The sequence below is a fragment of the Mus musculus genome, chromosome 12 (assembly GCF_000001635.26).
Source record: "Mus musculus strain C57BL/6J chromosome 12, GRCm38.p6 C57BL/6J".
Lineage (NCBI taxonomy): Eukaryota > Metazoa > Chordata > Mammalia > Rodentia > Muridae > Mus > Mus musculus.
Genome location: NC_000078.6, coordinates 103,084,124 through 103,096,791, shown reverse-complemented (window position 1 = coordinate 103,096,791; position 12,668 = coordinate 103,084,124). Strand labels below are relative to the sequence as shown.

Genomic DNA, 12,668 nt, shown 5'->3' with positions numbered 1-12,668 from the left:
TCAGAAATCACCTGTTTAAAAAACGATGTGAAGAATTGGCATATCAACAGCCCAGACACTTTGGGGCTCACAAATTCTAATGTCACTCTGGTCCAGTGAGAAACACTTGGCTTTTCCCTCGTCCACCTATGATAGAGACACTTGAACATGGCCCTTCAACGTCGGAAGTACCCACCTGGCGTCTGTTCAGGTGTCCCACCGAGAGCCGGAGCAGACTGCTCATGCCTGGTCAACCTCACAGCTTAAAAATCAACAACAACTCTATTGAAATAAGCATTAAAGACAACTTGAGCCTAGAAAAATACCCAGTGCTGAACTGCCCTGGCTAGCAGAAGCAAGCTTAGTTTTCTTATTTGTAATTAGCATCACATAAAAAATTGTTTACTCCAGAATTTTTGCAGTTTGTTTCTGATCTCAAGAAAAATTTCTTAATGTCATTTTCAACTCTAAAAGCATCAAAATGTCTGTGTGAATTAATTATCAAGAAATAAGAATAAATAAAATGAATACCCCAAGCCAGCCAGTTAGTTTATTAAATGGTTGGAAAAGTCATATCCAAGCTGTAGTTAATTTAATCTAGGGTTGGTGTCCTGGATCTGACAGCAGCTTCTCCCGGGGCTACTAGGAATTATTCTTCAGTTTGATTAACTTTGCTCCTTGCAAAGCTAAGACTATTAATTACATAAAAGGCATTCGTCTGACTCTTCTAAGGTTCAAAATACCACATACTCAGAGCTTGTCATAAAAAAGAAAAATGTAGCGAAGAAAATCAAATCACATTTATGATCAACATGATTATGTTATATCAAATTGTTCTGTAATAAATGCCAATGAAAATGCAAACCTTTCTTCTTCAGACAGGACAAGTGTACTTAAGGTGTTAACTGATGGATTGCACAGGTGGTATTTAAGATCAAATTATTTAAATACACTCATTCATTCAGTAACTCATTTAAATATCCTCATTCATCCTTTCATTCAGTGATTTGACTCTGCAGGCTTTATTATTTGCCCCTTCAAACACAAGTATTTATATTTATAGGCATTTGGTGATTTAAGGAAACTAAATCTCTTTGAAAAAATATAATATAAAGTAAATGTGTGTGGTCTTTTAAATTTGACAACAAATCATATTTCCTTTTATAAGTTGTCTGAAGTTGAATAGGAATCCAACTTCTCTTCAGGAAAGCCTGATTCTTCTTGTTCAAAAGCCACTATTTTTACTGTTTTTTTCTGGGGAGGTTATGTGCTCGTTCCTAGCACTCATGAAATGCTGATCATTCGGTGTTTGAATATTATCCCTTTAGCTGCGTGGTTTTTGTTATCTCAGTCTCATTCAGACAGCACAGGGCTCTCAGGCTGCTCTGCACACCCTTATATTCTAACTCCCAAAAATAACCATCTCTAAGCTTCATGCCAAGCACTGGTGGGTTTGCAGCCTTCTGCATTTCAGAACTACTGAGAGATCAAGTCAGGATTTTGCTGCACCCACAAATGAGAGGAAGCCACCCATGCCCGGGGACTCTGAGGACCAAATTTGATGGATAGGCTCAGTTTGCTAACTGCGCTGCTCTCTGTGAACACTCAACAAGACATATCAGCTCCAGAAAGACATTAAACAGATGTCACAAGACAAAGAGGAAAGATACTCAACGGATTTTGGAGGTCAGGGTCTCAGGGAGGGAGAGCGCCCTCTTGGATTCGGCGGGCCCTTTCACACTGTCTCTCAGGGACCGCACACTCTTCTGTCTGTTTCTTGCAAAACGTGCTCTCTTGATCTTCCACAAGGCAGCATCACTGAGGTTGGCAACATTGGTTCTCACAGCAGTGATGGCTTTATAAAAGGGATTAAAGACTCGATTATTCTTTTCCTTGGCTGGCCACATGATACAGATATTTTGAAATAATCCATAAGAGTATATATAGTATTGTGAGAAGAAGATACCTTCCATGCATACATGAGTCCTCCACCTCCCTCCATGGCATGGCATGTCTTACCTTAAAAAAATCATGACTGCTATCTGTCATGACTATCACTTCCCTGTTTAAATCATGAATTTACTATCTAATTTTGCTACTTTTTCCTCATGAAGGTAAAGCCATAAGCAACTAGACAATAAGCAGGCAGGAGTTTGAGCAAGACAAATGTTTCTCATAAAACTCCTCACAGACATTAGCAACTGGGTGGTACTTAAAGAAAACGGTTGCAGATGGTTACTATGTGTCCTCCTGAAAGGACCGCTGTAAGGTGTTAAAACCTACAGATTAGCAACATAAGCACTCAGGAGCTGATGAACTGGGTACATAAAATCAAGATATCCTCTTCCATGTGTAGAACAAGCTACATGCCAAGCACCTTAGTGGGGACCATTTTCTGTAAGTCTTGTATCTTACTTACTTGTAGGAAAAGGAAATTCTTTGTTACAATCTAGATGCAGCTGAGCTTCCAAAGAAAGTGTCTCAAATCTGTTAACAAAGAACTCCCAGCTCAAAGCAGGAATGTCTTGCTTAAGAAAATGCAAGAGTAAAAGCTTGCTCAGGATGGTGGGTCGGTCTTTAACCACAGTGTCGAACTGGAAGTCAAGGCAAAGACAAAGGCCCTGGAAAAGAGGGACCAGATACAAACCTCTAAGAAACAATACACTGGGCAGTCAATGGAACAAGGCACTGTCCTCAAGGCAAAATTATCCCAGTGGAATTTTTCTGATTCCAATATTGAAAGAGAAAAAAATGCACAAGCGAGTTTCTCCTAAGTCACAGTACCTCTTCCATGTCCACCCAAAACTGTGAGCGAAATGTATGCCATTCGCTTTCTAAATATTAAATAATGTCCACTTAATCCAAATAACAATGACTTTTTAAATGTCTACACTGAGAAGCATACACTCAACATGATGTTATGTTTTATTATTGCGTGTGCATGCACACATGCACACATATATGCTTATCCTGCAGCATATGTGGAGGCCAGAGACAACTTTTAGAAGCCCATTCTCTTCCCTACCAGGAGGTTCAGGGAATTGAACTCTGGTCCTCAAACTCGTGCCTCAGGCACCTGTATCTACTGAGCCACCTCATTATCCCCCAAACTACATTTTAGGACACATGAGAGAATCGAGTCCTGGGTTGTTTTCCCATTTTACAGGGAGAGTTTGGAGTAAGTCAGGTCTCTTCTTGTTTTCATTATAACTTAAAAGCACACATTTGAACACACAGAGACCTCTGCTGTTATAATCATTATAACTTAAAAGCACATAGCTGAACACACAGAGACCTCTGCTGTTATAATCACTAAAACTAATTAGCTTGCATAGTACTATAATCTGAATATTTATGTCCATTCCCCTAAAATGTTCACCACCCTGAAACTCAGTGATTTAAGTGACAGTATTAGAAGGTGAGTCTTTGGGAGAAGCAAAGCCATGTGGACAGAATTCTCTTTTTTTGCACACACAGAGTCTTTACTGTACAAGACCAGACCTGGATTTGCAGGTTAGGAATGAGACACTCACATGTAGGGTATCATATATATATGATTAATATATACACATATTATATATGTATGCATAAATGCTGGAACTCTCAAGACTTGGCATTACACGATTGTGTAGAAGGTAAAGAAATGCTGTCCTTCAGAACTGATAATGTTTGTTCGGACTGGGAGGCGGACCATGCAGGTAGAAAAGGACCTTTTTGACCTCCATTTCTTAGGATTCTTGTTCTTAAACCTAGGCCCAGGCATGGTTAAAGGCATCAACTATGAACCATAAAGTGAGCCCTTAGCACACACTGAATCTCCAAGCCCTTGACCATGGACCTCCCACACTCCAGAATCATACTACATAAATTCCTATGGCTCTCTAAGCTACCCTGTTTGTGGTATTTTGATATAGCACGGTTAAAAAGACACATGACAATGTCAACTCTTGGTGGTATTGGCAGACAATCTGTAGGGCTCATAACACACATTCCCCCATCACCTGCAGTGCTGGCCTCTTTATGGTGTCAAGGAGGAGACCTGCTCTGGTGGCTACTGCGGGATTGACATCCTCCACAGCTGTCAGGAAGCAGCAGAAAGCGTGTGCCAGAGAGTACTTCAGCAGGTGGTTTTTGGTCACTGAGTGAATATCCAAAAACCTACAAATGACAGCTACTTTTTCCACTGCAATATACAATACAGAGGACAAAAGACATACACACATTTATTAACATAGTATAAATATTTCACACCTATTTAAAATATTATTTCAGTTATTTATTTACTTTTGTTTATTTTATTTACTTATAGGTGGGGTGTTCAGGTAGCACTGGGCGTGTGAGGAGACCAGAAAACAACTGAGGGAGTTGAATCTCACCTTTCACCATTAAGGTTCCAGAGGACTAGACTTGGGTCTTTAGGTTAGGAGACAGGTGCCTTCACCCCCCCATTGATCCATCTCACTGGCCCTGCATTGACATCTATTTAAGCCTCATGAGAACTGAACCCCATAAAAAAGTTAAATGGGGGCTCCTACATGGAAAATTTAAATATCAACAATGACGGCCAAACATACATTTCAAAACTGGATGACATCTAGTTTACCTTGTGACCCAGAGGAATTTTAATTAACGTAGAAGTACCTGCTTCAAACCTCATCTTCCAGTCTTTGCTGTTGAAGTTGCCATTTATGATTGTCCAGAATATGTCAGCACCATGAGGAAGGGACAGAGCGTGAAGAAGGAGAGGAACTGCCAGTGAAGACAGCTGAGAGAACTCAGATTTGACGACTCTCCAGAGGCTGGGAAATCAAGGAACAGCAGAGGCATTATGGTCAGCGCTGCCTCTTCAGAGGGAAAGAGCCTGTACTATTAACTCATAGCAGCTGTGGGCAGTAGGTGCTGGTAGGATGCTCTGGGTGAAAGCGCATCCGTCCACAAGACTATAATCCCCCAAGAAACATTTAAGTTTTGATTTGTTAATGTCTTCTGATGAAATTACTTTTATTTAACAAAATTGAGAAACATAGTTAAATATAAAATTTTAATTCCATATATAAATTCAGCTATGTGAATGAATTAAATAATACACAAAATTAACAGCTATATGAAGATGATAGTGTGATAAATGGTTTTAAATATGTTTCTTATGTGAATAACTAGAAAGCATAATTGTTTATTTTGGCGACCAGCAGCCATAATAACTCGTTGTCTGCTAATAACAGCCTCTGTAAAACCTGACAAGGCTGTCTCTCAAGATCTCCCACTTTTCCTGTCCTAGGGATGAGCATAAAACTCATTTACCAGTGTACTTCGCTGTCCTGAACAGCGATTAACCTATGGTGGAGCAGACATATGATCCAAACTTAAGACTTTCAGATCATAGTATGGACTCTGGGAGAAATGGGTCTCTGCTTCAGAAACTTCATGATTGGAAGACTATATCAAATGAGAGCTACCAGGAACCCACCTCCCAGGCTCAGCTTGTATAGGAAGAAGCCAATATTTAGTTTGATCTAACAAACTAAGATGGAACTGAGCTAATGGTAGAAGGCTGGAAGAAAAGGGAGTAGGAAGAGGAGAGACCTGATATTTAGTATGCTCCCTAACCAATGTTTTCACTTCTAAAACCCTAAGCATTTGGCAAAAGGAAACCCGAACTGAAAGGACTGGCGGAAAGCAGGTTAGCTCCTCCATCAGGGCTCCGAAGCAGAAGCAGTTCTTTGTTATTTCTTGCTGAGTCCCTGCTGTTTCCCTCCGGTTGGCTGTTACCCACTTTCTTCCAGGTTCCTGTCCCTCTGGAGAGGTCATCGACATGCACTCTCCTTAAGGCTTCAATCTCCTATTGCATCCCCTTCACACTCTTCTCTTTACTCCCCAGTCTATCATCCTGTCAGCCTCCCTTCTCTTCTCGTTCATTGTTTTCTACTACTTTTCATGGCTTCCCATCTATCATTGAAGAGAGGCACCATCTACAAGACTCCCTGCCCACACTTGGGACCTGCCTACTTCTCTAGCCACTTTTCCTTACACCCCTGAGCCCACATTAGACAATGCAACCTGATATCACCTCACTAGTGCTCCCCGATTCTGGTCCTGCCCCCACTTTTTTAGCAAGTCCATCTCCTGTCCTTGATATTCCTGCTTTCCAAAAATGTCCTACCAATATTACATTTTTATCAAAATCCATTTCCATACTGATGATTCAAATGTACCCGCTGCTGAACCCTAGCCTACTCATTGGTCAAGAATGGTTCTTGTCCACCTGTGACCTGTGCAGAACAGTCACTTAACACATGACACTGGACTACTAGTGTCTTGTGTATACACGATGCAAAAATATGTCTTAGTTTCCCCAAGATCTTATTCTAGTTTATTATTTGGGGGGTTGATATCAGGGCTGCCCCTTCCTTAAGCCTCAAAGGTAGACCTATGCATGGTCCAGGCATGTATGTATGTGTGTGTGTGTGTGTGTGTGTGTGTGTGTGTGTGTATGCATGTGTGTGCAAATATGTTTGTGTGTGTGCGTGCGCATGCCTGTGTGGGTATGTGAAGATCAGAGGTTGTCTTTAGTGTTTTTCTCTATTGCTTTCCACTTCCCTTCTTGAAACAGGATTTCTCCATCAGCCTGGAATTCATGGTTTTATCTAGACTGACTGGCCAGCAAGCCCACAAGATTGACTTGCTTCTGCCTCCCAGAATATTAGAGTTACAAATGCCATGCCTGGCTTTTATGTGGATAACTAGAGATCTAAACTAAAGTCCCAATGCTTATGCAAGCACTTGATCTTCTAAGCAATCTCCTGAATGCAAAAATAGACCATATTAAATAATAAAATATTGATAATTCTATTATTTATTATTTATCGCTTCCTAGAGTAGACTAAAAAAATCCCTAAAGTATCTAGAACAGTATTGTGATTTAGAAAACACATTAAAGTCATTATATTTGTTGAATGAATAAATAAATTAACAAAATAACCAAGTAGAACCTTGACTTGCTTTTGCTACAACTCACGAACAAGCCTTTCCTAAGGATCAGACTGTACTCTGAACGTATAAAATGATCTTTTTTTCTGGCTTGCCTCCAGGAGAACTATAATAGTTATTTGAAGGCACTCAGAATGAGAGCATCATAAACCTAGGGCACTGTTTTATTACTATTCTCAAAATGCCTTTATCTCTAAAGAGCAAGGGAGACAGCACCCAGAGGGGTTCAGTATCCATTCGGAGTTCCTAGTTTGAGTAAAATTGTTGTCTACTGTTGATATATAGCTCTCCACAACTGAGGGCTGCTGATGGGGGTGAGGGTGGGAATGGGGGGAGACTCAGTTTCCTTTAAAAGATGGGCCACTGGGAGTTTGTCCAGTGAGCATGTGGGCAAAACAAACTGGACTTGACTGTTTTCTTTCTTCCCCCTCGTCCTCCTCATCCCCCCCCCTTCTTCTTTTCTTTGTCATGGGGAGGTCACAAGGGTCAGGGAGCAGACCTGGGAGGCCTGGGAGACTCGTGTGATTGGGTTTCAGAATGTCATAATGAGAAATTTCCAAATAAACAATTAAAATATTATGCAAAAATAATTTTCTTCCTTAAAGCTTGAATGTGGGATGGAATCAAGTTAATAAATATCTTAAACTGGGATCAGGGAAAGATTGCCATCTTACAAATACCCTTATTTTATGTGTCTGGTCCAACAGAATCTAGTAAGCAAACACTACTATGTTCATGTTAGCATCATAGAAAATAAAAGAAAGAAAACTAAAGCTGTGTGTGGTGGCACACACCTTTAATCCCAGCTCACAGGAGGCCGAGGCAAGTGGATCTCTGGGAGTTCTAGGCAAGCCAGGAATACACAGCAAGACCCTGCCCCAAGAACAAAAACAGACAGGAAGGAAGGAGGAGGAAAGGGGGGACAGGAGGAAGTTTCTTTATCAAATTACTGGTCTGGGGAAGAAAAATCAAAAGAAACAGATTAAGTCGTGCTCTCACTTTAAATTTTACAACTGAACCCAAAAATGCAAACAAAGATGTTCACAGTCCATACCTTGCAATCAACATGTGGTCCTGAATGTAGGCTAAAAATTGAGGATGGTCTTTCCTCGCCGTGTACAGACACTCTCCGTGCAGACAGAGAATCTTCAGGCAGTTGAGCATATTAAAAAGAATATCTGGCTCTTCAAACTTCGCCATTTCCTATGCGAAGAACACACAGCCGTCACTGCAGTCTCCAAGACAGCAAATAATTCCAAGCCCAAACCCAATGTTTAAATGTTTCAGAAAAGCCTACCTGGAAAATGGTATATATTAGTCTCAATGTAACTGGAAGCTGTTGGTAGCAAAATTTTCTTTCCGTGTCATTCTTTATTGCTAAGGAAAAAGGATTACACAAAGGTTAGCCTGGCTCCTTTCCCCCCAGCATTCATCAGCTCATCAAAATCATGAAACCAGAGAGGGGGGAAGGGTACAAAACGTATTACATGTTTGTAGGATGTTTTCATTTGCATACTTCCGTATGCCAACTGGGCATGGTGGTGCACAGCTTTAATCCCGATACTTGGGAGGCAGGGGCAGGTAGATCTCTGTGAGTTCAAAGCCAACCTGGTCTACATAGTGAGTTCTAGGTCAGCCAGGGCTACACAGAGAGACTCTGTATAAAAACAAAACAGAAGAACAAAAACAAAACAAACAAACAGAAAAACAAAAAACGAAAAAACATGGGGCTGGTGAGATGGCTCAGCAGGTAAGAGCACTGACTGCTCTTCCGTAGGTCCTGAGTTCAAATCCCAGCAACCACATGGTGGCTCACAACCACCCGTAATGAGATCTGATGCCCTCTTCTGGTGTGTCTGAAGACAGCGGGGCTGTTGAGCAGAGGTCCTAAAATCAATTCCCATCAGCCACATAAAGGCTCACAACCATCTGCACAGCTACAGTGTACCCATATACATAAAAATAAATAAATAAATAAAACTTTTTAAAAAGACAAGGAAAAGAAAGAAAAAAAGACTTTGCTCTCCTATGAGGAAATACAGAAAATCTTCTAAATTTAAAATCTCATCCTGGGGGCTGGAAAAGTGAGTCAGTGGTTAGAAGCACTGGGTGCTCTTCTAGAGGACCTGGGTTCAATTCCCAGTACCTACAAAGCAGCTCACAACTGCCTGCAACTCCAGTTCTGGGAGATCCACGGCACCAGCCACGGAGGTGATACACATATATATGCATGGAAGCAAAGCACCCATACACACAAAAATTTTTTTAATAATTTAAAAAAGACTCTCAGACTCCATTTTTCACTTCAGAGTCCCCATGTTATCTCTGTGTCTTTGGTCACCTGACTCACCCTAGCCTTAGTTTGTGCTCCTGTGAATGAAGGGACATGGGGCTGGCAAGGCATGCCTTCATTAAAGGATATAAGTAGGTATGGAAGAGAGGGGTGTGGGTTGCTTAACTTCTAAGCCGAAGCTATAATGTCGACTGACACATTAGGCAGTTTTGAATCAGATTAATGTTTTCAAATGAAAACCCCACTTATGGATGTCTCTTCTTGTGAGGTTCTCCAACTTCTGCCTCCACTGTGGGACAACACCACAGGATACATACAGGCTTGCTATAGAGGAGCTCACACGTTAACCACCTACCAAAAACCAGTGTTACATTATAGGAGAGAGAGAAGAGAGGTTCTCAAGACCCCTCCCCGAACTAAAGAGTTTTTGACATTTGATGGCTTCAGGGACAGGAAGAGTCAGTTTTCTGTAAGGACTGTGGTCCTTTGTAGGTGTGCCTTGCTCCAGTGAATGGCTTTATACATGTGAATACATAGGCAGCATAAACTGAAGTCTGTGGGCTATTTTAAAAAGCTGGAAGGATAGGGAAGTTGGGGGTGAGTTTGGGAGGAGTTACGGAGAAGTTAGGAGTCACAATGAATATGATCAAAATACATGGTAAGAAATTTTCAAGTGAATGTTGACTTTCTATTATTTATGTTGTTATTGGAGATTGTAGTCATAGAAAACTAATATTGATCATCTCACCAGGTAGTAATTAATCTATAGTAAATCATATATAATAATAGGGATAACATTTTGTCTCTGGTGGCCATAAGTGGGTATTGTTATTTTAACAAATTATTTTGTTGAGTTTCTTCTTATAAGCATGTTAAACAAAACTTATTTTGAGAATTCCCATATTAAAATTACTTTATGAGAGGAAAAATATAAAAATAAAATTTTTTGTATGTTTTCATTCCCATGCAAACTAATATCTCAATGTCATTTTGATAGCAGTGTAAGGTATTTTATTCAGCTACAACTGAGGTATAAAATGTATTTGTTCATCCATATCTCCTGTTTCTAGTTATTATTAATAAAAATCTTCTCAACCTTGCTATTAAAAAAGAAATTTCCAAAGAATTAATAAAATATTATATTTTTTAAAAACTGCTCAAAAAAAAGGGCAAAATAATGTGCCCGTTATTAAGGTTGTGGCAATTCCTGGGATCAGAGACATGGCAGGCAAATCCTCGTGGTTGATACATTTCTTGATGATCTTCCACTCAAAGGCATTTTACACAGCACCAGCACCCAACTCCATACTGGTTAATGTGAACGTGAACATAGGTTTGGTGACAGATAGAGCTGGTATCTACTAAAAAATACATCTTCCTGCAAAATGCAGAAAGAGGAAACATGGAAAGGATGTGGAAGTCACTGAGCCCATTGGTGCAACACCCAGGTCCCCTGAACGGGAGCCAAGGGTCACCACTGAAGGCCACAGAGCAGAGCAACACTAGTTTCTGAGTGGCAGGGAACACTGGAGACTATCACAGGAGACTATACTGCATTCTGTCTTTTATATAAGAATCTCACAACATACTCCAGAACATCCCAGAACCCAAGATCCTCCTGCCTCAGCTTTCCACGTGCAGACATCAGATGCATACTCAAGAGTGAGTTTATAACTGTCTTATAAGAAGGCAAAAGACAAAAGGAGGAAATCAGGCTGAGGCTGTGACTGGAGCCTTTTAAGTCGGGCCCAGGAAAGGGCAGAACAGGACAAACGTTTTAAAAGATAGAATTTATACCATCTCCATAATGAAGAATATAAGTGGTCTCTGCAACCAGAGATTCCACATCTGCAGACTCAATGAAGCAAGACTCACTGGAGAGCCAGGCTGCATCTGCTCTGAGCACACACAAAGAACATTTTCATTTAGGTCATTATTCTATGAACAATACAAGGATTTAGAGTAACTCAGGGATAGAGTACTTGCCCAGCATGCACAAGGCCCTAGGTTCAATCCCCGGTATTGCGACATAAAATTAAATATTATACGTAGCCTAAGGACAGTTTATAATAAATGAGAGGATATGCATAAGTTATGATCAATTACGCATCATCAATATATGTCATTTTATATCAGGGACTGGGGCATTTATAGAGAAGAGGGAGAGAGGTCCTGGAACCAACATACTAAGCAGCTGAAGCAGGAGAAATAATGCAAATTCAAGGCCAAACCTGCCATACATGTCGTATTCCAGTTCAGTCTGGATTACACAATGAGACTCTAGCTCAAAAAAACAGCAAGGGAAGTGATAGTTATTGAGTTGTGTGCTATAAGTTAAAAATATTTCCATAGGAAGAGTATTAGTTATCAGATTCTCTGTGAAGTCCTTGCTTCCTTTGGGCATAGAGCTTAACAGAAACAACTCCAGCCCTGCAAGCCAAGCTGCAGCCCCAAAGCAAGGTCATGAGTTCTAAGAAACCAGGAGGCCTGGGTTCTGGGTTCCAGCTCCCATCCCTACTAACTATACAGCATTTGACCTCCCAATTCTAAGACCCTGTCCACCATATACTCGGAATCAGAGGTAGAGGCTAGAGCTTGATCATATTCCTGGCATACAGACAGAGCATTCGTTATAAATGAGTTATATGAACCATTGGACCATAGGCAAGTCACCTGGCCCATCTGGGATTGGGCTTCTCATTGGCAAAGAGAGAAGGCTGAGTTAGATCAGCAGATATCAGGGATTTTTTTTTCTATAAAGGATACTCGGTTAAAGAAAATCTTATTTATAACTCCAACATATGAAGGTGAAAGGCAGAGAGAGCTCTCTGGTGGATCTGAGTAGGAGCTTCATCATTTGCCTTCATGTTTCCACCAATTACCACCACCACGGAGGAACTGACAGAGGAAGTGACCTGGAGCCTTTACCACTATAGAGTCAATGAAATACACCACCTCCTTCCAGCTCTGATTGCCAATAGAGTTAGACAGCGTGAGCCAGACCATCATAGTGTCTACCCATCCATGTAGAAGCAGTAGGTTATACCAAGGATTTGGCAGTGATGGTGTAGCTACCGTGAACCACAGTCCCCTAAGTATGTTTGTTGTTCACTAAAAGGATAAAGCCCATGCTTCCCTTGTTCTAGAGTGGACCTCCCAGGAGCAAGACAGTCTGAGACAGTAGGAGTAAATATTCTTAAGGCTCCCCAAATTTGTCCTAGGTCCTGTACAAGCCCCCCAGAGTATTGCTGCTCAGATCTAGGAATGAGGCTTTCCCATAGGAAACATGAGGGAACTCTGTCTGACTGGGAGGAGTCAGGGAATGGTCCTGAGTCTGCCTGCCATCCAGGTATCCTCAGTTCACACACCAATAGCCTTTAAGGAAATGATAAAGAAGCCATCTTTCCAA

The 12,668-nt window shown here is 41.0% G+C and overlaps 1 protein-coding gene across 20 annotated transcripts in view; it reads right to left on the bottom strand.

The window, feature by feature from the left end:
* Nucleotides 1–12,668, bottom strand: part of Unc79 (unc-79 homolog) — a 236,846-nt gene that overhangs the window by 87,437 nt on the left and 136,741 nt on the right. For 14 of the 20 annotated variants that reach the window (XM_006515747.4, XM_030246673.1, XM_030246675.1 and 11 more), the window contains 7 exons: nucleotides 8,264–8,343; nucleotides 8,021–8,169; nucleotides 4,621–4,778; nucleotides 3,981–4,162; nucleotides 2,399–2,600; nucleotides 1,655–1,834; nucleotides 176–241 (listed from right to left, as the gene is read on the bottom strand). In XM_006515747.4, the coding sequence (XP_006515810.1) occupies nucleotides 176–241; nucleotides 1,655–1,834; nucleotides 2,399–2,600; nucleotides 3,981–4,162; nucleotides 4,621–4,778; nucleotides 8,021–8,169; nucleotides 8,264–8,343 (1,017 nt within the window). The remainder of the gene's footprint in view (nucleotides 1–175; nucleotides 242–1,654; nucleotides 1,835–2,398; nucleotides 2,601–3,980; nucleotides 4,163–4,620; nucleotides 4,779–8,020; nucleotides 8,170–8,263; nucleotides 8,344–12,668) is intronic. The other 6 variants (NM_001081017.2, XM_006515744.3, XM_017315038.2 and 3 more) reach the window with 1 other exon arrangement.